Genomic DNA, 26,040 nt, shown 5'->3' with positions numbered 1-26,040 from the left:
ACCAGGACCCATAGGGCATGGCACCCTATTCCCTTCATAGTGCCCTGCTTTTAACCAGGACCCATAGGGCAGGGCACCCTATTCCCTACATAGTGCCCTGCTTTTAACCAGGACCCATAGGGCATGGCACCCTATTCCCTTCATAGTCCCCTGCTTTTAACCAGGACCCATAGGGCATGGCACCCTATTCCCTTCATAGTGCCCTGCTTTTAACCAGGACCCATAGGGCATGGCACCCTATTCCCTTCATAGTCCCCTGCTTTTAACCAGGACCCATGGGGCAAAAGGGTGCCATTTGGGACACCCCCCTGGTTTGAGTCAGTATTGACATGACGTCATCAGTCAACTCATCAGGTTACACGCCCTAGAGATGTTCCTAAGAAAGAACATTTCCTGTCATGGGAGATTACCTTTTCATTTCTGTAGCGGTTGGGCAAACATGATGCAACATGACAACAAACTATAGTTCTACCGTATTTTATCACCGTTTTATTATCTACATAATAATGTCCTTCTTAGAAGACATTCTGTTCTATGATCACATTATATCATGGCTTTTATATTCATTTTTATCAATTAATTTGAAATACACACAGACACATCTGTACTCTAGTCACCCTGTGAGCAGGTGGGCAGTGACCCGCTCTCACCGGGCAGAACCACAGCACACACCGAAACATCTGTACTCTAGTCACCCTGTGAGCAGGTGGGCAGTGACCCGCTCTCTCAGGGCAGAACCACAGCACACACAGAATCATATGTACTCTAGTCACCCTGTGACAAGGTGGGCAGTGACCCACTCTCACAGAACCACTGAGCTCTCCACCAGACAAAGGGACTATTTGCAGTGGTGGAAAAAGTACCTAATTGTCATACTTGAGTACAAGTTAAAAAAAATACCTTATTATGAAAATGACACAAAGTAAAAGTGAAAATACTACTTGAGAAAAAATCTAAAAGTATTTATATAAATATCAGAAGTACATGTAAATGATCAAATATACATAAGTATCAAAAGTAAAAGTATAATTCATTTAAAATTCCTTATATTAATCTTTTATATTTTTATTTTTATTTACTCCAACACATTTTTTTACAAACCAAGCATGTGTGTTTAGTGAGTCCTCCAGATCAGAGGCAGTAGGGATGACCAGGGATGTTCTCTGTTTAGTGAGTCCTCCAGATCAGAGACAGTAGGGATGACCAGGGATGTTCTGTTTAGTGAGTCCTCCAGATCAGAGGCAGTAGGGATGACCAGGGATGTTCTCTGTTTAGTGAGTCCTCCAGATCAGAGGCAGTAGGGATGACCAGGGATGTTCTCTGTTTAGTGAGTCCTCCAGATCAGAGGCAGTAGGGATGACCAGGGATGTCTCTGTTTAGTGAGTCCTCCAGATCAGAGGCAGTGGGGATGACCAGGGATGTTCTCTGTTTAGTGAGTCCTCCAGATCAGAGGCAGTAGGGATGACCAGGGATGTTCTCTGTTTAGTGAGTCCTCCAGATCAGAGGCAGTGGGGATGACCAGGGATGTCTCTGTTTAGTGAGTCCTCCAGATCAGAGGCAGTAGGGATGACCAGGGAAGTTCTCTGTTTAGTGAGTCCTCCAGATCAGAGGCAGTAGGGATGACCAGGGATGTCTCTGTTTAGTGAGTCCTCCAGATCAGAGGCAGTAGGGATGACCAGGGATGTCTCTGTTTAGTGAGTCCTCCAGATCAGAGGCAGTAGGGATGACCAGGGAAGTTCTCTGTTTAGTGAGTCCTCCAGATCAGAGGCAGTAGGGATGACCAGGGATGTCTCTGTTTAGTGAGTCCTCCAGATCAGAGGCAGTAGGGATGACCAGGGAAGTTCTCTGTTTAGTGAGTCCTCCAGATCAGAGGCAGTAGGGATGACCAGGGATGTTCTCTGTTTAGTGAGTCCTCCAGATCAGAGGCAGTAGGGATGACCAGGGATGTTCTCTGTTTAGTGAGTCCTCCAGATCAGAGGCAGTAGGGATGACCAGGGATGTTCTCTGTTTAGTAAGTCCGTCAGATCAGAGGCAGTAGGGATGACCAGGGATGTTCTCTGTTTAGTGAGTCCTCCAGATCAGAGGCAGTAGGGATGACCAGGGATGTCTCTGTTTAGTGAGTCCTCCAGATCAGAGGCAGTAGGGATGACCAGGGAAGTTCTCTGTTTAGTGAGTCCTCCAGATCAGAGGCAGTAGGGATGACCAGGGATGTTCTCTGTTTAGTGAGTCCTCCAGATCAGAGGCAGTAGGGATGACCAGGGATGTTCTCTTGATAAGGGTGTGAATTGGACCATGTTCCTGTCCTGCTAAGCATTCAAAATACAACTACTACTTTTGGGTGTCAGGGAAAATAAATGGAGTAAAAAAGACATAATTTTCTCTAGGAATGTAGTGAAGTAAAAGTAGTCAAAATAAATAAATAGCAAAGTACATATACCCCCCCCCCCCCCCCACCCTCCTGCCCGACCCCAAAAATACTTTAGTACTTTAAAGTATTTTACACCACTGACCAATTTGCATGCTATTTGAATCAAGCACACTGTCCTACCGCCGCGCATGCGTGTGATGTCCACCGACCTTGGCGTGCATCCATCCTGTATATGAGCTCGGGCGAAGGAACTGAGTGAGGCAGTTCTTTATAGTTGCGCCTCAGACATGGATGGGACAGAGAGGAGTCGGCAGAGCTGCGCTGAGACGGACCAGGCGCGACAGCCCATGATGGAACTCAATGGAAAAGATCACAGTGACTCGCCGTCACATAGAGTCACGCTTAAAAAAGAAATCGGACTTCTCAGCGCATGTGCCATTATTATTGGTGAGAAAAAATAAATAAAACGGCGTTTATCATAGTCTACTTTTTTTGTGGTGTGAACACGGTGGCTTTTGAAAGAGACAGCAAGGTTGTGGAAATGTGGTTGACTGGCTGACGGTCTATTGAGGATTTAAAGGAGAGTAGTACGGACCTTTCTTATCTGGTTTCTGTTCTTCCGCTTTATTTCAGACACGCGGATTTGGTTCAAGTTATGGCGTTGATATCCCGTTATTTAGTCTACGCTATTACAGACAGATACAACTAGCTGTGTGAAAGAAAACAACTAGCTGTGTGGCGTAACTTTTACACACAGACACATTTAGTGGGTTGATGAAGTCTAATCGTTACCATTGAGGCTTTAGCTTGAATGGTTAACGTTACCTGCTTCTGAATATCAGAGTATCTCTGAATAGGCTACAAGTTCTGTTCGACGTAAGGGAAACCTCCCGACGATGTTGCATCATATGAGAAGTGTAAGTACGGGACTTCAAGGGTTCTACTCTACTGTTACAGACACAATGCTTACGTGGCTCGATATCTCTCCGCTGATCTCAATGTGGAGCATGGTCAACTCCACCAGGCAGCGTACTGTATAACACGCTGGTGGACTTTATGAATGGTCACCTGATCTGGAGAGATACCTACTTAGGGAATGGACCGTGTTCAATGTAGCTGTTGGCGGAGAAAACCTATATGGTCTCTGTTGATCAACTATCACATTTAGGTGTATTTTTTTTTAAAGTATCCTAATCCTATTGAACACGTATTATTCCACACTTTAGACATTGTATTTATTATTGAGCACATTATTCCACTTATCTACTTTGTTGTTACAGCCTGAATTTAAAATTGATTTAATATATTTATTTTTCTCACCCATCTACACACAATACCCCACAATACAATAATGACATTTTCTCAAATTTATTGAAAATGAAATACAGAAATATCTACATTTTAAATAAGTATTTACACCCCTGAGTCAATTCTTTGTAGAAGCACCTTTGGCGGCAATTACTGCTTTGAGTCATCTTGGGTATCTCTATCAGCTTTGAGTCATCTTGGGTATCTCTATCAGCTTTGAGTCATCTTGGTTGTCTGTATCAGCTTTGAGTCATCTTGGTTGTCTGTATCAGCTGTGAGTCATCTTGGTTGTCTGTATCAGCTGTGAGTCATCTTGGGTATCTCTATCAGCTGGGAGTCATCTTGGGTATCTCTATCAGCTGTGAGTCATCTTGGGTATCTCTATCAGCTGTGAGTCATCTTGGTTGTCTGTATCAGCTGTGAGTCATCTTGGGTATCTCTATCAGCTGTGAGTCATCTTGGGTATCTCTATCAGCTGTGAGTCATCTTGGTTGTCTGTATCAGCTGTGAGTCATCTTGGGTATCTCTATCAGCTGTGAGTCATCTTGGGTATCTCTATCAGCTGTGAGTCATCTTGGTTGTCTCTATCAGCTGTGAGTCATCTTGGGTATCTCTATCAGCTGTGAGTCATCTTGGGTATCTCTCAGCTGTGAGTCATCTTGGTTGTCTGTATCAGCTGTGAGTCATCTTGGGTATCTCTATCAGCTGTGAGTCATCTTGGGTATCTCTATCAGCTGTGAGTCATCTTGGGTATCTCTATCAGCTGTGAGTCATCTTGGTTGTCTGTATCAGCTGTGAGTCATCTTGGGTATCTCTATCAGCTGTGAGTCATCTTGGGTATCTCTATCAGCTGTGAGTCATCTTGGGTATCTCTATCAGCTGTGAGTCATCTTGGGTATCTCTATCAGCTGTGAGTCATCTTGGGTATCTCTATCAGCTGTGAGTCATCTTGGTTGTCTGTATCAGCTGTGAGTCATCTTGGGTATCTCTATCAGCTGTGAGTCATCTTGGGTATCTCTATCAGCTGTGAGTCATCTTGGGTATCTCTATCAGCTGTGAGTAATCTTGGTTGTCTCTATCAGCTGTGAGTCATCTTGGGTATCTCTATCAGCTGTGAGTCATCTTGGGTATCTCCATCAGCTGTGAGTCATCTTGGGTATCTCTATCAGCTGTGAGTCATCTTGGGTATCTCTATCAGCTGTGAGTCATCTTGGGTATCTCTATCAGCTGTGAGTCATCTTGGGTATCTCCATCCGTTGTGAGTCATCTTGGGTATCTCTATCAGCTGTGAGTCATCTTGGTTGTCTGTATCAGCTGTGAGTCATCTTGGTTGTCTGTATCAGCTGTGAGTAATCTTGGGTATCTCTCCATCAGCTGTGAGTCATCTTGGGTATCTCCATCAGCTGTGAGTCATCTTGGGTATCTCCATCAGCTGTGAGTCATCTTGGTTGTATCAGCTGTGAGTCATCTTGGTTGTCTGTATCAGCTGTGAGTCATCTTGGGTATCTCTATCAGCTTTGAGTCATCTTGGGTATCTCTATCAGCTTTGAGTCATCTTGGGTATCTCTCTATCAGCTGTGAGTCATCTTGGTTGTCTGTATCAGCTGTGAGTCATCTTGGGTATCTCTATCAGCTGTGAGTCATCTTGGGTATCTCTATCAGCTTTGACTCATCTTGGTTGTCTGTATCACCTTTGCACATCTAGATTTGGGGATTTTCTCTCATTTTTCTTTGCAGATTTTCTCAAGCTCTGTTAAGTTAGATGGTGGTAGATGGTGGTTAAGTTAGTGGTGGTGAACAGCAATCTTCAAGTCTTTCCATGGATTTTCAATGGGATTCAAGTCTGGGGCTTTGGCAAGGCCACTCACTTTCACAATGTTGTTCTGAAGCCATTCCAGCAATGCGTTGGCTGTATGCTTGGGTTCATTGTCTTGTTGGAACGTAAGTCTCCCCCCCCCCAGTCTGAAGTCGTTTGCACCCTGAAGCAGGTTCTCATCAAGCATTTGTCTCTATTTGGCTCCAGTCATTGTTCCCCTCTACCCTTACCAGTCTCTCGGTCGCTGCCACTGAAAAGCATTCCCCATAGCATGATGCTGCCACTACCATGCTTCACAGTAGGGATGTTGTTAGATGGGTGATGAGCTGTGCCTGGTTTTCTACAGACATAGCGGTTTGCATTCAGGCCAAAGAGTAACATATTTGTCTCGTCAGACCACAGGATGGTTTTTGCCTTTATGATCTCAGAGTCTTTCACGTGTCTTTTAGCAAACTCCAGGCTTTCTGTCATGTGCCTTTTTTTTTTGTCAAGAGTGGCTTCCGTCTGGCCACTCTCCCATAAAGCTCAGCTTGGTGACGTGCTGTAGAGACTGTTGTCCTTCTGGCAGGTTCTCCCGTCTCAGACAAGGAACTCTGTATTTCTGTCAGAGTGGTCATTGGGTCGTTGGTCACCTCCGTGACCAAGGCCCTTCTCGTCCGGTTGCTCAGTTTGGTCGGACGGCCAGCCTCGAGACAGAAACTGGGTGGTTCCATGTTGTTTTTTTAAATTTCCCAATAATGGAGTCCACTGTGCTCTCTAGATATTGTTTCCTACCCTTCCCCAGATATAAACCTCATCACAATTCTATCTCCGGAAATCTACGGACAGTTCCTTGTACTTCACTGTTTCTGCTCTGACTGATATCCTTGTGATCTCATGATGTCTTGAGATGAGGTCAACAACCTCTTGACTGTTAGTTACGTCCCTGTTGGTCACGTCCCTGTTGGTCACGGCCCTGTTGGTCACGTCCCTGTTGGTCACGTCCCTGTTGGTCACGTCTCTGTTGGTCACGTCCCTGTTGGTCACGTCCCTGTTGGTCACGGCCCTGTTGGTCACGTCCCTGTTGGTCACGTCCCTGTTGGTCACGTCTCTGTTGGTCACGTCTCTGTTGGTCACGTCTCTGTTGGTCACGTCTCTGTTGGTCACGTCCCTGTTGGTCACGGCCCTGTTGGTCACGGCCCTGTTGGTCACGTCTCTGTTGGTCACGTCCCTGTTAGTTACGTTCCTGTTAGTTACATTCCTGTTAGTTACATTCCTGTTAGTTACATTCCTGTTAGTTAGATCCCTGTTAGTTACATCCCTGTTAGTTACATCCCTGTTAGTTACGTCCCTGTTGGTCACGTCTCTGTTGGTCACGGCCCTGTAAGTTACATTCCTGTTAGTTACATTCCTGTTAGTTACATTCCTGTTAGTTACATTCCTGTTAGTTACAACCCTGTTAGTTACAACCCTGTTAGTTACATCCCTGTAAGTTATATTCCCGTTAGTTACATCCCTGTTAGTTACATCCCTGTTAGTGTTAGTTACATTCCTGTTAGTTACATCCCTGTTAGGGTTAGTTACATTCATGTTAGTTCTATCCCTGTTAGTTCTATCCCTGTTAGTTACATTCCTGTTAGTTACATCCCTGTTAGTTACATCCCTGTTAGTGTTAGTTACATCCCTGTTAGTGTTAGTTACATCCCTGTAAGTTACATTCCCGTTAGTTACATCCCTGTTAGTGTTAGTTACATTCCTGTTAGTTACATCCCTGTTAGTTAGATCCCTGTTAGTTACATCCCTGTTAGTTACGTCCCTGTTAGTTACGTCCCTGTTAGTTACATCCCTGTTAGTTACATCCCTGTTAGTTACGTTCCTGTTAGTTACGTTCCTATTAGTTACGTCCCTGTTAGTTACATCCCTGTTAGTTACATTCCTGTTAGTTACATTCCTGTTAGTTACATTCCTGTTAGTTACATTCCTGTTAGTTACATCCCTGTTAGTTACATTCCTGTTAGTTACATCCTGTTAGTGTTAGTTACATCCCTGTTAGTTACATTCCTGTTAGTTACATTCCTGTTAGTTACATCCCTGTTAGTGAGCATTTCTCCTTTGCCAAGATAATGCTGCTTGTGTCATGGTCATGGTCTGTCTGGTTGATGTCATGTCCCCCCACCTTCCTCCACACTACAGAACCCCCCCTCCCCCACTACAGAACCCCTCTCCCCCACTACCCCCCCTCCCCACTACAGAACCCCCATCCCCCACTACAGAACCCCCCCCCCTCCCCCACTACAGAACCCCTCCCCCCTGCCCTATCCCCCACTACAGAACCCCTCCCCCCTCCCCTCTCCCCCACTACAGAACCCCCTCCCTTCTCCCCCACTACAGAACCCCTCCCCCACTACAGAACCCCCCTCCCCACTACAGAACCCCCCCCACTACAGAACCCCTCCCCCCTCCCCTCTCCCCCACTACAGAACCCCTCCCCCTCCCCTCTCCCCCACTACAGAACCCCCTCCCCTCTCCCCCACTACAGAACACCTCCCCCACTACAGAACCTCCCCCTCTCCCCCACTACAGAACCCCCCCCCCCTCCCCCACTACAGAACACCTCCCCCACTACAGAACCCCCCCCCCCCTCCCCACTACAGACCCCCCCCCCCCTCACCCCTCCCCACTACAGAACCCCCCCTCCCCCACTGCAGAACCCCTCCCCCACTACAGAACCCCTCCCCCTCCCCCACTACACAACCCCCCTCCCTCCCACTACAGAACCCCCCCCCCTCCCCCACTACAGACCCCCCCTCCCCCTCCCCCACTACAGAACCCCTCCCCCTTCCCCCTCTACAGGACCACCCCCCCTTCTACAGGACCCCCCCCCCCTCCCCCACTGCAGAACCCCTCCCCCCTCCCCCACTACAGACCCCCCCCTCCCCCTCCCCCACTACAGAACCCCTCCCCCTTCCCCCCACTACAGAACCCCCCCTCCTCCCCCACTACAGAACCTCCCCCCTCCCCACTACAGAACCTCCCCCCTCCTCAATACAGAACCTCCCCCCTCCCCACTACAGAACCCCCCCTCCTCCACTACAGAACCCTCCTCCCTCCCCACTACAGAAACCCCTACACTGTGTGACAGACTGGCCAACTCCTTTAGTTCAGAGTAGGGCTTGTCACAGTTCATGTTTTGTCTGCTTGCCAGGATTCTTCTGAGTATTGTGAAACTGGTATGTTGAACCCAATTTCTGAGTAGTGGATTTATGCCACGTTCTGGTCCACTATATAATCCTCTGTTCCACCCAGGCTACTTATTCCACTGTACCTCAGCTAATCACGTGGCTGGTGTTGACTGGCTGGAGGGTATTTACTGAGACAATATTGGGAGCGGTTCATTTTTATCGTTACATTATCTGGGAAGGATATCTTTTGGACAAGGTCAAGTGCATTATGGGTAGTATCTCAGTGCTTCTAGTACAGTAGCACCATGCATTAAGGACAGTGTCCCAGTGATCCCAGTGCTCCAAGTACAGTAGCACCATGCATTAAGGACAATGTCCCAGTGCTCCTAATACAGTAGCACCATGCATTAAGGACAGTGTCCCAGTGCTCCTAATACAGTAGCACCATGCATTATGGGTAGTGTCCTAGTGCTCCTAGTGCTCCTAATACAGTAGCACCATGCATTATGGGTAGTGTCCCAGTGCTCCTAGTGCTCCTAATACAGTAGCACCATGCATTAAGGACAGTGTCCCAGTGCTCCTAGTGCTCCTAATACAGTAGCACCATGCATTAAGGACAGTGTCCCAGTGCTCCTAGTGCTCCTAATACAGTAGCACCATGCATTAAGGACAGTGTCCCAGTGCTCCTAATACAGTAGCACCATGCATTATGGGTAGTGTGCCAGTGCTCCTAGTGCTCATAATACAGTAGCACCATGCATTAAGGACAGTGTCTCAGTGCTCCTAGTGCTCCTAATACAGTAGCACCATGCATTAAGGACAGTGTCCCAGTGCTCCTAATACAGTAGCACCATGCATTAAGGACAGTGTCCCAGTGCTCCTAATACAGTAGCACCATACATTAAGGACAGTGTCCCAGTGCTCCTAATACAGTAGCACCATGCATTAAGGACAGTGTCCCAGTGCTCCTAATACAGTAGCACCATGCATTAAGGGTAGTGTCTCAGTGCTCCTAATACAGTAGCACCATGCATTAAGGACAGTGTCCCAGTGCTCCTAGTGCTCCTAGTACAGTAGCACCATGCATTAAGGACAGTGTCCCAGTGCTCCTAGTGCTCCTAGTACAGTAGCACCATGCATTAAGGACAGTGTCCTAGTGCTCCTAGTACAGTAGCACCATGCATTAAGGACAGTGTCTCAGTGCTCCTAGTGCTCCTAATACAGTAGCACCATGCATTAAGGACAGTGTCCCAGTGCTCCTAGTGCTCCTAATACAGTAGCACCATGCATTAAGGACAGTGTCCCAGTGCTCCTAATACAGTAGCACCATGCATTAAGGACAGTGTCCCAGTGCTCCTAGTACAGTAGCACCATGCATTATGGGTAGTGTCCCAGTGCTCCTAGTGCTCCTAATACAGTAGCACCATACATTAAGGACAGTGTCCCAGTGCTCCTAGTACAGTAGCACCATGCATTAAGGACAGTGTCCCAGTGCTCCTAATACAGTAGCACCATGCGTTAAGGACAGTGTCCCAGTGCTCCTAATACAGTAGCACCATGCATTAAGGACAGTGTCCCAGTGCTCCTAATACAGTAGCACCATGCATTAAGGACAGTGTCCCAGTGCTCCTAATACAGTAGCACCATGCATTAAGGACAGTGTCCCAGTGCTCCTAATACAGTAGCACCATGCATTAAGGACAGTGTCCCAGTGCTCCTAGTACAGTAGCACCATGCATTATGGGTAGTGTCCCAGTGCTCCTAGTGCTCCTAATACAGTAGCACCATACATTAAGGACAGTGTCCCAGTGCTCCTAGTACAGTAGCACCATGCATTAAGGACAGTGTCCCAGTGCTCCTAATACAGTAGCACCATGCGTTAAGGACAGTGTCCCAGTGCTCCTAATACAGTAGCACCATGCATTAAGGACAGTGTCCCAGTGCTCCTAATACAGTAGCACCATGCATTAAGGACAATGTCCCAGTGCTCCTAATACAGTAGCACCATGCATTATGGGTAGTGTCTCAGTGCTCCTAGTGCTCCTAATACAGTAGCACCATGCATTAAGGACAGTGTCCCAGTGCTCCTAATACAGTAGCACCATGCATTAAGGACAGTGTCCCAGTGCTCCTAATACAGTAGCACCATGCATTAAGGACAGTGTCCCAGTGCTCCTAGTGCTCCTAATACAGTAGCACCATGCATTAAGGACAGTGTCTCAGTGCTCCTAATACAGTAGCACCATGCATTAAGGACAGTGTCCCAGTGCTCCTAATACAGTAGCACCATGCATTAAGGACAGTGTCCCAGTGCTCCTAGTACAGTAGCACCATGCATTAAGGACAGTGTCCTAGTGCTCCTAGTACAGTAGCACCATGCATTAAGGACAGTGTCCCAGTGCTCCTAGTGCTCCTAGTACAGTAGCACCATGCATTAAGGACAGTGTCCTAGTGCTCCTAGTACAGTAGCACCATGCATTAAGGACAGTGTCCTAGTGCTCCTAATACAGTAGCACCATGCATTAAGGGTAGTGTCCCAGTGCTCCTAATACAGTAGCACCATGCATTAAGGACAGTGTCCCAGTGCTCCTAGTGCTCCTAATACAGTAGCACCATGCATTAAGGACAGTGCTCCTAGTGCTCTTAATACAGTAGCACCATGCATTAAGGACAGTGTCCCAGTGCTCCTAATACAGTAGCACCATGCATTAAGGACAGTGTCCCAGTGCTCCTAGTACAGTAGCACCATGCATTAAGGACAGTGTCCCAGTGCTCCTAGTACAGTAGCACCATGCATTAAGGACAGTGTCCCAGTGCTCCTAGTGCTCCTAATACAGTAGCACCACGCATTAAGGACAGTGTCCCAGTGCTCCTAGTGTTCCTAATACAGTAGCACCATGCATTAAGGACAGTGTCCCAGTGCTCCTAATACAGTAGCACCATGCATTAAGGACAGTGTCTCAGTGCTCCTAATACAGTAGCACCATGCATTAAGGACAGTGTCCCAGTGCTCCTAGTGCTCCTAGTACAGTAGCACCATGCATTAAGGACAGTGCTCCTAGTGCTCCTAGTACAGTAGCACCATGCATTAAGGACAGTGTCCCAGTGCTCCTAATACAGTAGCACCATGCATTAAGGACAGTGTCCCAGTGCTCCTAGTACAGTAGCACCATGCATTAAGGACAGTGTCCCAGTGCTCCTAATACAGTAGCACCATGCATTAAGGGTAGTGTCCCAGTGCTCCTAATACAGTAGCACCATGCATTAAGGACAGTGTCTCAGTGCTCCTAATACAGTAGCACCATGCATTAAGGACAGTGTCCCAGTGCTCCTAGTGCTCCTAATACAGTAGCACCATGCATTAAGGACAGTGTCCTAGTGCTCCTAGTGCTCCTAATACAGTAGCACCATGCATTAAGGACAGTGTCCCAGTGCTCCTAGTGCTCCTAGTACAGTAGCACCATGCATTAAGGACAGTGTCCTAGTGCTCCTAGTACAGTAGCACCATGCATTAAGGACAGTGTCTCAGTGCTCCTAATACAGTAGCACCATGCATTAAGGACAGTGTCCCAGTGCTCCTAGTACAGTAGCACCATGCATTAAGGACAGTGTCCCAGTGCTCCTAGTACAGTAGCACCATGCATTAAGGACAGTGTCCCAGTGCTCCTAATACAGTAGCACCATGCATTAAGGACAGTGTCCCAGTGCTCCTAATACAGTAGCACCATGCATTAAGGACAGTGTCCCAGTGCTCCTAATACAGTAGCACCATGCATTAAGGACAGTGTCCCAGTGCTCCTGGTGCTCCTAATACAGTAGCACCATGCATTAAGGACAGTGTCCCAGTGCTCCTAATACAGTAGCACCATGCATTAAGGACAGTGTCCCAGTGCTCCTGGTGCTCCTAATACAGTAGCACCATGCATTAAGGACAGTGTCCCAGTGTTCCTAATACAGTAGCACCATGCATTAAGGACAGTGTCCCAGTGCTCCTAATACAGTAGCACCATGCATTAAGGACAGTGTCCCAGTGCTCCTAATACAGTAGCACCATGCATTAAGGACAGTGTCCCAGTGCTCCTAATACAGTAGCACCATGCATTAAGGACAGTGTCCCAGTGCTCCTAATACAGTAGCACCATGCATTAAGGACAGTGTCCCAGTGCTCCTAATACAGTAGCACCATGCATTAAGGACAGTGTCCCAGTGCTCCTAATACAGTAGCACCATGCATTAAGGACAGTGTCCCAGTGCTCCTGGTGCTCCTAATACAGTAGCACCATGCATTAAGGACAGTGTCCCAGTGCTCCTAATACAGTAGCACCATGCATTAAGGACAGTGTCCCAGTGCTCCTGGTGCTCCTAATACAGTAGCACCATGCATTAAGGACAGTGTCCCAGTGTTCCTAATACAGTAGCACCATGCATTAAGGACAGTGTCCCAGTGCTCCTAATACAGTAGCACCATGCATTAAGGACAGTGTCCCAGTGCTCCTAATACAGTAGCACCATGCATTAAGGACAGTGTCCCAGTGCTCCTAATACAGTAGCACCATGCATTAAGGACAGTGTCCCAGTGCTCCTAGTGCTCCTAATACAGTAGCACCATGCATTAAGGACAGTGTCCCAGTGCTCCTAATACAGTAGCACCATGCATTAAGGACAGTGTCCCAGTGCTCCTAATACAGTAGCACCATGCATTAAGGACAGTGTCCCAGTGCTCCTAATACAGTAGCACCATGCATTAAGGACAGTGTCCCAGTGCTCCTAATACAGTAGCACCATGCATTAAGGGTAGTGTCTCAGTGCTCCTAATACAGTAGCACCATGCATTAAGGACAGTGTCCCAGTGCTCCTAGTGCTCCTAGTACAGTAGCACCATGCATTAAGGACAGTGTCCCAGTGCTCCTAGTGCTCCTAGTACAGTAGCACCATGCATTAAGGACAGTGTCCTAGTGCTCCTAGTACAGTAGCACCATGCATTAAGGACAGTGTCTCAGTGCTCCTAGTGCTCCTAATACAGTAGCACCATGCATTAAGGACAGTGTCCCAGTGCTCCTAGTGCTCCTAATACAGTAGCACCATGCATTAAGGACAGTGTCCCAGTGCTCCTAATACAGTAGCACCATGCATTAAGGACAGTGTCCCAGTGCTCCTAGTACAGTAGCACCATGCATTATGGGTAGTGTCCCAGTGCTCCTAGTGCTCCTAATACAGTAGCACCATACATTAAGGACAGTGTCCCAGTGCTCCTAGTACAGTAGCACCATGCATTAAGGACAGTGTCCCAGTGCTCCTAATACAGTAGCACCATGCGTTAAGGACAGTGTCCCAGTGCTCCTAATACAGTAGCACCATGCATTAAGGACAGTGTCCCAGTGCTCCTAATACAGTAGCACCATGCATTAAGGACAGTGTCCCAGTGCTCCTAATACAGTAGCACCATGCATTAAGGACAGTGTCCCAGTGCTCCTAATACAGTAGCACCATGCATTAAGGACAGTGTCCCAGTGCTCCTAGTACAGTAGCACCATGCATTATGGGTAGTGTCCCAGTGCTCCTAGTGCTCCTAATACAGTAGCACCATACATTAAGGACAGTGTCCCAGTGCTCCTAGTACAGTAGCACCATGCATTAAGGACAGTGTCCCAGTGCTCCTAATACAGTAGCACCATGCGTTAAGGACAGTGTCCCAGTGCTCCTAATACAGTAGCACCATGCATTAAGGACAGTGTCCCAGTGCTCCTAATACAGTAGCACCATGCATTAAGGACAATGTCCCAGTGCTCCTAATACAGTAGCACCATGCATTATGGGTAGTGTCTCAGTGCTCCTAGTGCTCCTAATACAGTAGCACCATGCATTAAGGACAGTGTCCCAGTGCTCCTAATACAGTAGCACCATGCATTAAGGACAGTGTCCCAGTGCTCCTAATACAGTAGCACCATGCATTAAGGACAGTGTCCCAGTGCTCCTAGTGCTCCTAATACAGTAGCACCATGCATTAAGGACAGTGTCTCAGTGCTCCTAATACAGTAGCACCATGCATTAAGGACAGTGTCCCAGTGCTCCTAATACAGTAGCACCATGCATTAAGGACAGTGTCCCAGTGCTCCTAGTACAGTAGCACCATGCATTAAGGACAGTGTCCTAGTGCTCCTAGTACAGTAGCACCATGCATTAAGGACAGTGTCCCAGTGCTCCTAGTGCTCCTAGTACAGTAGCACCATGCATTAAGGACAGTGTCCTAGTGCTCCTAGTACAGTAGCACCATGCATTAAGGACAGTGTCCTAGTGCTCCTAATACAGTAGCACCATGCATTAAGGGTAGTGTCCCAGTGCTCCTAATACAGTAGCACCATGCATTAAGGACATTGTCTCAGTGCTCCTAATACAGTAGCACCATGCATTAAGGACAGTGTCCCAGTGCTCCTAGTGCTCCTAATACAGTAGCACCATGCATTAAGGACAGTGCTCCTAGTGCTCTTAATACAGTAGCACCATGCATTAAGGACAGTGTCCCAGTGCTCCTAATACAGTAGCACCATGCATTAAGGACAGTGTCCCAGTGCTCCTAGTACAGTAGCACCATGCATTAAGGACAGTGTCCCAGTGCTCCTAGTACAGTAGCACCATGCATTAAGGACAGTGTCCCAGTGCTCCTAGTGCTCCTAATACAGTAGCACCACGCATTAAGGACAGTGTCCCAGTGCTCCTAGTGTTCCTAATACAGTAGCACCATGCATTAAGGACAGTGTCCCAGTGCTCCTAATACAGTAGCACCATGCATTAAGGACAGTGTCTCAGTGCTCCTAATACAGTAGCACCATGCATTAAGGACAGTGTCCCAGTGCTCCTAGTGCTCCTAGTACAGTAGCACCATGCATTAAGGACAGTGCTCCTAGTGCTCCTAGTACAGTAGCACCATGCATTAAGGACAGTGTCCCAGTGCTCCTAATACAGTAGCACCATGCATTAAGGACAGTGTCCCAGTGCTCCTAGTACAGTAGCACCATGCATTAAGGACAGTGTCCCAGTGCTCCTAATACAGTAGCACCATGCATTAAGGGTAGTGTCCCAGTGCTCCTAATACAGTAGCACCATGCATTAAGGACAGTGTCTCAGTGCTCCTAATACAGTAGCACCATGCATTAAGGACAGTGTCCCAGTGCTCCTAGTGCTCCTAATACAGTAGCACCATGCATTAAGGACAGTGTCCTAGTGCTCCTAGTGCTCCTAATACAGTAGCACCATGCATTAAGGACAGTGTCCCAGTGCTCCTAGTGCTCCTAGTACAGTAGCACCATGCATTAAGGACAGTGTCCTAGTGCTCCTAGTACAGTAGCACCATGCATTAAGGACAGTGTCTCAGTGCTCCTAATACAGTAGCACCATGCATTAAGGACAGTGTCCCAGTGCTCCTAGTACAGTAGCACCATGCATTAAGGACAGTGTCCCAGTGCTCCTAGTACAGTAGCACCATGCATTAAGGACAGTGTCCCAGTGCTCCTAATACAGTAGCACCATGCATTAAGGACAGTGTCCCAGTGCTCCTAATACAGTAGCACCATGCATTAAGGACAGTGTCCCAGTGCTCCTAATACAGTAGCACCATGCATTAAGGACAGTGTCCCAGTGCTCCTGGTGCTCCTAATACAGTAGCACCATGCATTAAGGACAGTGTCCCAGTGCTCCTAATACAGTAGCACCATGCATTAAGGACAGTGTCCCAGTGCTCCTGGTGCTCCTAATACAGTAGCACCATGCATTAAGGACAGTGTCCCAGTGTTCCTAATACAGTAGCACCATGCATTAAGGACAGTGTCCCAGTGCTCCTAATACAGTAGCACCATGCATTAAGGACAGTGTCCCAGTGCTCCTAATACAGTAGCACCATGCATTAAGGACAGTGTCCCAGTGCTCCTAATACAGTAGCACCATGCATTAAGGACAGTGTCCCAGTGCTCCTAATACAGTAGCACCATGCATTAAGGACAGTGTCCCAGTGCTCCTAATACAGTAGCACCATGCATTAAGGACAGTGTCCCAGTGCTCCTAATACAGTAGCACCATGCATTAAGGACAGTGTCCCAGTGCTCCTGGTGCTCCTAATACAGTAGCACCATGCATTAAGGACAGTGTCCCAGTGCTCCTAATACAGTAGCACCATGCATTAAGGACAGTGTCCCAGTGCTCCTGGTGCTCCTAATACAGTAGCACCATGCATTAAGGACAGTGTCCCAGTGTTCCTAATACAGTAGCACCATGCATTAAGGACAGTGTCCCAGTGCTCCTAATACAGTAGCACCATGCATTAAGGACAGTGTCCCAGTGCTCCTAATACAGTAGCACCATGCATTAAGGACAGTGTCCCAGTGCTCCTAATACAGTAGCACCATGCATTAAGGACAGTGTCCCAGTGCTCCTAGTGCTCCTAATACAGTAGCACCATGCATTAAGGACAGTGTCCCAGTGCTCCTAATACAGTAGCACCATGCATTAAGGACAGTGTCCCAGTGCTCCTAATACAGTAGCACCATGCATTAAGGACAGTGTCCCAGTGCTCCTAATACAGTAGCACCATGCATTAAGGACAGTGTCCCAGTGCTCCTAATACAGTAGCACCATGCATTAAGGACAGTGTCCCAGTGCTCCAAGTGCTCCTAATACAGTAGCACCATGCATTCAGGACAGTGTCCCAGTGCTCCTAGTGCTCCTAATACAGTAGCACCATGCATTAAGGACAGTGTCCCAGTGCTCCTAATACAGTAGCACCATGCATTAAGGACAGTGTCCCAGTGCTCCTAATACAGTAGCACCATGCATTAAGGACAGTGTCTCAGTGCTCCTAGTCGTTGTTTGTTGTTTGTTATTTACTTCAGATCGAACCAGGGGTCTGTAGTGACGCCTCTAGCAGTACGATTTCGGTGCCTTAGACCGCTGCGCCACTCGCGAGCAAAAATTAGGTCTCTCTGTGATGCTGGTTTCAGAAGGCAGAATGTAACGGTCACTACTCTGTCTGTCCAGTCTGTAAACAGATTCAACCTAAGAACCTCTTCTAATGCAACAGCAATGCAGAAGGCAGAATGTAACGGTCACTACTCTCTCTGTCCAGTCTGTAAACAGATTGAACCTAAGAACCTCTTCTAATGCAACAGCAATGCAGAAGGCAGAATGCAGGAGAGTAGTGTCGTGTCTCTCTCCTCTCTCTCCTCTCTCTCCTCTCTCTCCTCTCTCTCCTCTCTCTCCTCTCTCTCCTCTCTCTCCTCTCTCTCTCTCTCTCCTCTCTCTCCTCACTCTCCTCTCTCTCCTCTCTCCATCTCCATAGCAGATATACAACTTTCCCTTCTCTGGTTGGAGGGCCTCATCTTTCGAAGTCAGAGGCAGGAAGTGGTGTAGAATGCTTGTGCTTGAAACAGGAAGCTATGATCACAGAATGTATTTTAACCCTATAGGCTGTGATGTGAATCTATAGGCTCCGCCCGCCTCCACTCGTTCACCTCCTTCTCATCTGAAGTCCTCGACACAGCTTCAGACACAGAGGAGGAGGATGATGATTGGACCACAACAGACATTCTCTTCTTCCTGGTTTTCTAGCTCCTTCCTCAACAGTCCAACTAAGTACTGCTTCTTCAAACCAGCCAGGCTCCCCAGCCGTCAGTACTGTAGACATCAGATCTGAGCCAGGCTCCCCAGCCGTCAGTAACTGTAGACATCAGATCTGAGCCAGGCTCCCCAGCCGTCAGTAGTGTAGAGATCAGATCTGAGCCAGGCTCCCCAGCCGTCAGTACTGTAGACATCAGATCTCAGCCAGGCTCCCCAGCCGTCAGTAACTGTAGACATCAGATCTGAGCCAGGCTCCCCAGCCGTCAGTACTGTAGACATCAGATCTGAGCCAGGCTCCCCAGCCGTCAGTAACTGTAGACATCAGATCATAGCCAGGCTCCCCAGCCGTCAGTACTGTAGACATCAGATCTGGGCCAGGCTCCCCAGCCGTCAGTACTGTAGACATCAGATCTCAGCCAGGCTCCCCAGCCGTCAGTACTGTAGACATCAGATCTGAGCCAGGCTCCCCAGCCGTCAGTAGTGTAGACATCAGATCTGAGCCAGGCTCCCCAGCCGTCAGTAACTGTAGACATCAGATCTGAGCCAGGCTCCCCAGCCGTCAGTAACTGTAGACATCAGATCTGAGCCAGGCTCCCCAGCCGTCAGTACTGTAGACATCAGATCTGAGCCAGGCTCCCCAGCCGTCAGTAACTGTAGACATCAGATCTGAGCCAGGCTCCCCAGCCGTCAGTAACTGTAGACATCAGATCTCAGCCAGGCTCCCCAGCCGTCAGTACTGTAGACATCAGATCTGAGCCAGGCTCCCCAGCCGTCAGTACTGTAGACATCAGATCTGAGCCAGGCTCCCCAGCCGTCAGTACTGTAGACATCAGATCTGAGCCAGGCTCCCCAGCCGTCAGTACAGGCTCCCCAGCCGTCAGTACTGTAGACATCAGATCTGAGCCAGGCTCCCCAGCCGTCAGTACTGTAGACATCAGATCTGAGCCAGGCTCCCCAGCCGTCAGTACTGTAGACATCAGATCTCAGCCAGGCTCCCCAGCCGTCAGTACTGTAGACATCAGATCTGAGCCAGGCTCCCCAGCCGTCAGTACTGTAGACATCAGATCTGAGCCAGGCTCCCCAGCCGTCAGTAACTGTAGACATCAGATCATAGCCAGGCTCCCCAGCCGTCAGTACTGTAGACATCAGATCTGGGCCAGGCTCCCCAGCCGTCAGTAGTGTAGACATCAGATCTGAGCCAGGCTCCCCAGCCGTCAGTACTGTAGACATCAGATCTGAGCCAGGCTCCCCAGCCGTCAGTACTGTAGACATCAGATCTGAGCCAGGCTCCCCAGCCGTCAGTACTGTAGACATCAGATCTGAGCCAGGCTCCCCAGCCGTCAGTAACTGTAGACATCAGATCTGAGCCAGGCTCCCCAGCCGTCAGTAACTGTAGACATCAGATCTGAGCCAGGCTCCCCAGCCGTCAGTACTGTAGACATCAGATCTGAGCCAGGCTCCCCAGCCGTCAGTAACTGTAGACATCAGATCTGATCCAGGCTCCCCAGCCGTCAGTAACTGTAGACATCAGATCTGAGCCAGGCTCCCCAGCCGTCAGTACTGTAGACATCAGATCTGAGCCAGGCTCCCCAGCCGTCGGTACTGTAGACATCAGATCTGAGCCAGGCTCCCCAGCCGTCAGTACTGTAGACATCAGATCTGAGCCAGGCTCCCCAGCCGTCGGTACTGTAGACATCAGATCTCAGCCAGGCTCCCCAGCCGTCAGTACTGTAGACATCAGATCTGAGCCAGGCTCCCCAGCCGTCGGTACTGTAGACATCAGATCTGAGCCAGGCTCCCCAGCCGTCAGTAACTGTAGACATCAGATCTGAGCCAGTCTCCCCAGCCGTCAGTAACTGTAGACATCAGATCTGAGCCAGGCTCCCCAGCCGTCAGTACTGTAGACATCAGATCTGAGGCCAGGCTCCCCAGCCGTCGGTACTGTAGACATCAGATCTGAGCCAAGCGTTTGTGGGTCACCCATTAAATCTCCACGCCGATGCAACGATTTGTGATGACAACACAAAAACAAAACACAATAGCATTATGTAACATCCTCCCCTCTCCTCCCCTCTCCTCTCCGCTCCTCACGGTACTCTCTCCAAATCAGAAGTGACAGGAGGAAATCTACTGTTCAGAGTTATTTCACTGGAGCATCATTACATTTACAGAGCTGTTTGTTTCCAGAGAGGCACTGTGATGGATGGCGTGCCTCGCTGGGCCTCGCTGGGCCTCGCTGGGGCTCAGAGCCCTCGCTGTCTCACATCAGACAAACTGTTTACAGCGAGATAACTACCAATTAGACCCCCCCCCCCATTATCCACTTACTTCTTCTCTTGTGCTGTTCTTCAAAACTTTCCCCTGAGATGGCTGTGTCACAAATGGTACCCTGTTCCCTATATAGTGCACTACATTTGACCTGACCACTATGGGCCCTATATAGTGCACTACATTTGACCTGAGCACTATGGGCCCTATATAGTGCACTACATTTGACCTGAGCACTATGGGCCCTATATAGTGCACTACATTTGACCTGAGTACTATGGGCCCTATATAGTGCACTACATTTGACCTGAGTACTATGGGCCCTATATAGTGCACTACATTTGACCTGAGCACTATGGGCCCTATATAGTGCACTACATTTGACCTGAGCACTATGGGCCCTATATAGTGCACTACATTTGACCTGAGTACTATGGGCCCTATATAGTGCACTACATTTGACCTGAGCACTATGGGCCCTATATAGTGCACTACATTTGACCTGAGTACTATGGGCCCTATATAGTGCACTACATTTGACCTGAGCGCTATGGGCCCTATATGGTGCACTACATTTGACCTGAGCACTATGGGCCCTATATAGTGCACTACATTTGACCTGAGCACTATGGGCCCTATATAGTGCACTACATTTGACCTGAGCACTATGGGCCCTATATAGTGCACTACATTTGACCTGAGCACTATGGGCCTTATATATGGCACTACATTTGACCTGAGCACTATGGGCCCTATATAGTGCACTACATTTAACCTGAGCACTTGGGACATTTGACCTGCCATTTGGGACACGGTGGATGTTTTGCCCGGGGGTCTTTGCTTTGACAGCTGTTGTTGGATCAGATGAGGATGTTGTGGACGGGATGGATACCTCAGCCAGCCTCAGACACAGAGCCAGGGTTACATAGTGTAGGGATGGATACCTCAGCCAGACACAGATCCAGGGTTACATAGTGTAGGGATGGATACCTCAGCCAGCCTCAGACGCAGAGCCAGGGTTACATAGTGTAGGGATGGATACCTCAGCCAGCCTCAGACGCAGAGCCAGGGTTACATAATGTAGGGATGGATACCTCAGCCAGCCTCAGACACAGAGCCAGGGTTACATAGTGTAGGGATGGATACCTCAGCCAGCCTCAGACACAGAGCCAGGGTTACATAGTGTAGGGATGGATACCTCAGCCAGCCTCAGACACAGAGCCAGGGTTACATAGTGTAGGGATGGATACCTCAGCCAGCCTCAGACACAGAGCCAGGGTTACATAGTGTAGGGATGGATACCTCAGCCAGCCTCAGACACAGAGCCAGGGTTACATAGTGTAGGGATGGATACCTCAGCCAGCCTCAGACATAGAGCCAGGGTTACATAGTGTAGTAACAGACCTCAGTGTTAGCCAGGGTTACATAGTGTAGTAACAGACCTCAGTGTTAGCCAGGGTTACATAGTGTAGTAACAGACATCAGTGTTAGCCAGGGTTACATAGTGTAGTAACAGACCTCAGTGTTAGCCAGGGTTACATAGTGTAGTAACAGACCTCAGTGTTAGCCAGGGTTACATAGTGTAGTAACAGACCTCAGTGTTAGCCAGGGTTACGTAGTGTAGTAACAGACCTCAGTGTTAGCCAGGGTTACGTAGTTTAGTAACAGACCTCAGTGTTAGCCAGGGTTACATAGTGTAGTAACAGACCTCAGTGTTAGCCAGGGTTACATAGTTTTGTAACAGACCTCAGTGTTAGCCAGGGTTACATAGTGTAGTAACAGACCTCAGTGTTAGCCAGGGTTACATAGTGTAGTAACAGACCTCAGTGTTAGCCAGGGTTACATAGTGTAGTAACAGACCTCAGTGTTAGCCAGGGTTACATAGTGTAGTAACAGAGTTAGCCAGGGTTACATAGTTTAGTAACAGACCTCAGTGTTAGCCAGGGTTACATAGTGTAGTAACAGACCTCAGTGTTAGCCAGGGTTACATAGTGTAGTAACAGACCTCAGTGTTAGCCAGGGTTACATAGTGTAGTAACAGACCTCAGGGTTAGCCAGGGTTACATAGTGTAGTAACAGACCTCAGTGTTAGCCAGGGTTACATAGTGTAGTAACAGGCCTCAGTGTTAGCCAGGGTTACGTAGTGTAGTAACAGACCTCAGTGTTAGCCAGGGTTACATAGTGTAGTAACAGACCTCAGTGTTAGCCAGGGTTACATAGTGTAGTAACAGAGTTAGCCAGGGTTACATAGTTTAGTAACAGACCTCAGTGTTAGCCAGGGTTACATAGTGTAGTAACAGACCTCAGTGTTAGCCAGGGTTACATAATGTAGTAACAGACCTCAGTGTTAGCCAGGGTTACGTAGTGTAGTAGCAGACCTCAGTGTTAGCCAGGGTTACGTAGTGTAGTAACAGACCTCAGTGTTAGCCAGGGTTACATAGTGTAGTAACAGACCTCAGTGTTAGCCAGGGTTACATAGTGTAGTAACAGAGTTAGCCAGGGTTACATAGTTTAGTAACAGACCTCAGTGTTAGCCAGGGTTACATAGTGTAGTAACAGACATCAGTGTTAGCCAGGGTTACATAGTGTAGTAACAGACCTCAGTGTTAGCCAGGGTTACATAGTGTAGTAACAGACCTCAGTGTTAGCCAGGGTTACATAGTGTAGTAACAGATCTCAGTGTTAGCCAGGGTTACATAGTGTAGTAACAGACCTCAGTGTTAGCCAGGGTTACATAGTGTAGTAACAGACCTCAGTGTTAGCCAGGGTTACATAGTGTAGTAACAGTCCTCAGTGTTAGCCAGGGTTACGTAGTGTAGTAACAGACCTCAGTGTTAGCCAGGGTTACATAGTGTAGTAACAGACCTCAGTGTTAGCCAGGGTTACGTAGTGTAGTAACAGACCTCAGTGTTAGCCAGGGTTACGTAGTTTAGTAACAGACCTCAGTGTTAGCCAGGGTTACATAGTGTAGTAACAGACCTCAGTGTTAGCCAGGGTTACATAGTTAGGTAACAGACCTCAGTGTTAGCCAGGGTTACATAGTGTAGTAACAGACCTCAGTGTTAGCCAGGGTTACATAGTGTAGTAACAGACCTCAGTGTTAGCCAGGGTTACATAGTTTAGTAACAGACCTCAGTGTTAGCCAGGGTTACATAGTGTAGTAACAGACCTCAGTGTTAGCCAGGGTTACATAGTGTAGTAACAGACCTCAGTGTTAGACAGGGTTACATAGTGTAGTAACAGAGTTAGCCAGGGTTACATAGTTTAGTAACAGACCTCAGTGTTAGCCAGGGTTACATAGTGTAGTAACAGACATCAGTGTTAGCCAGGGTTACATAGTGTAGTAACAGACCTCAGTGTTAGCCAGGGTTACATAGTGTAGTAACAGACCTCAGTGTTAGCCAGGGTTACATAGTGTAGTAACAGACCTCAGTGTTAGCCAGGGTTACATAGTGTAGTAACAGACCTCAGTGTTAGCCAGGGTTACGTAGTGTAGTAACAGACCTCAGTGTTAGCCAGGGTTACATAGTGTAGTAACATACCTCAGTGTTAGCCAGGGTTACGTAGTGTAGTAACAGACCTCAGTGTTAGCCAGGGTTACATAGTGTAGTAACAGACCTCAGTGTTAGCCAGGGTTACATAGTGTAGTAACAGACCTCAGTGTTAGCCAGGGTTACATAGTGTAGTAACAGACATCAGTGTTAGCCAGGGTTACATAGTGTAGTAACAGACCTCAGTGTTAGCCAGGGTTACATAGTGTAGTAACAGACCTCAGTGTTAGCCAGGGTTACATAGTGTAGTAACAGACCTCAGTGTTAGCCAGGGTTACGTAGTGTAGTAACAGACCTCAGTGTTAGACAGGGTTACATAGTGTAGTAACAGACCTCAGTGTTAGCCAGGGTTACGTAGTGTAGTAACAGACCTCAGTGTTAGCCAGGGTTACGTAGTTTAGTAACAGACCTCAGTGTTAGCCAGGGTTACATAGTGTAGTAACAGACCTCAGTGTTAGCCAGGGTTACATAGTTTAGTAACAGACCTCAGTGTTAGCCAGGGTTACATAGTGTAGTAACAGACCTCAGTGTTAGCCAGGGTTACATAGTGTAGTAACAGACCTCAGTGTTAGCCAGGGTTACATAGTGTAGTAACAGACCTCAGTGTTAGCCAGGGTTACATAGTGTAGTAACAGAGTTAGCCAGGGTTACATAGTTTAGTAACAGACCTCAGTGTTAGCCAGGGTTACATAGTGTAGTAACAGACCTCAGTGTTAGCCAGGGTTACATAGTGTAGTAACAGACCTCAGTGTTAGCCAGGGTTACATAGTGTAGTAACAGACCTCAGGGTTAGCCAGGGTTACATAGTGTAGTAACAGACCTCAGTGTTAGCCAGGGTTACATAGTGTAGTAACAGGCCTCAGTGTTAGCCAGGGTTACGTAGTGTAGTAACAGACCTCAGTGTTAGCCAGGGTTACATAGTGTAGTAACAGACCTCAGTGTTAGCCAGGGTTACATAGTGTAGTAACAGAGTTAGCCAGGGTTACATAGTTTAGTAACAGACCTCAGTGTTAGCCAGGGTTACATAGTGTAGTAACAGACCTCAGTGTTAGCCAGGGTTACATAATGTAGTAACAGACCTCAGTGTTAGCCAGGGTTACATAGTGTAGTAACAGACCTCAGTGTTAGCCAGGGTTACGTAGTGTAGTAACAGACCTCAGTGTTAGCCAGGGTTACATAGTGTAGTAACAGACCTCAGTGTTAGCCAGGGTTACATAGTGTAGTAACAGAGTTAGCCAGGGTTACATAGTTTAGTAACAGACCTCAGTGTTAGCCAGGGTTACATAGTGTAGTAACAGACATCAGTGTTAGCCAGGGTTACATAGTGTAGTAACAGACCTCAGTGTTAGCCAGGGTTACATAGTGTAGTAACAGACCTCAGTGTTAGCCAGGGTTACATAGTGTAGTAACAGACCTCAGTGTTAGCCAGGGTTACATAGTGTAGTAACAGACCTCAGTGTTAGCCAGGGTTACATAGTGTAGTAACAGACCTCAGTGTTAGCCAGGGTTACATAGTGTAGTAACAGTCCTCAGTGTTAGCCAGGGTTACGTAGTGTAGTAACAGACCTCAGTGTTAGCCAGGGTTACATAGTGTAGTAACAGACCTCAGTGTTAGCCAGGGTTACGTAGTGTAGTAACAGACCTCAGTGTTAGCCAGGGTTACGTAGTTTAGTAACAGACCTCAGTGTTAGCCAGGGTTACATAGTGTAGTAACAGACCTCAGTGTTAGCCAGGGTTACATAGTTTAGTAACAGACCTCAGTGTTAGCCAGGGTTACATAGTGTAGTAACAGACCTCAGTGTTAGCCAGGGTTACATAGTGTAGTAACAGACCTCAGTGTTAGCCAGGGTTACATAGTTTAGTAACAGACCTCAGTGTTAGCCAGGGTTACATAGTGTAGTAACAGACCTCAGTGTTAGCCAGGGTTACATAGTGTAGTAACAGACCTCAGTGTTAGCCAGG

The 26,040-nt window shown here is 47.9% G+C and overlaps 1 protein-coding gene across 1 annotated transcript in view; it reads left to right on the top strand.

Annotated features, from left to right (window-relative positions):
- Positions 1–2,613: 2,613 nt before the first annotated feature.
- LOC129838971 (asc-type amino acid transporter 1-like) overlaps positions 2,614–26,040 on the top strand; it is a 101,817-nt gene continuing 78,390 nt past the window's right edge. Inside the window, exon 1 of the mRNA XM_055906235.1 lies at positions 2,614–2,815. Within this exon, the coding sequence (XP_055762210.1) occupies positions 2,656–2,815 (160 nt within the window). The 5' untranslated portion in view covers positions 2,614–2,655. The remainder of the gene's footprint in view (positions 2,816–26,040) is intronic.

Source organism: Salvelinus fontinalis, chromosome 40 (assembly GCF_029448725.1).
Source record: "Salvelinus fontinalis isolate EN_2023a chromosome 40, ASM2944872v1, whole genome shotgun sequence".
NCBI classification, from domain to species: Eukaryota; Metazoa; Chordata; class Actinopteri; order Salmoniformes; family Salmonidae; genus Salvelinus; species Salvelinus fontinalis.
This window is presented reverse-complemented; position numbering and strand designations above follow the sequence as displayed.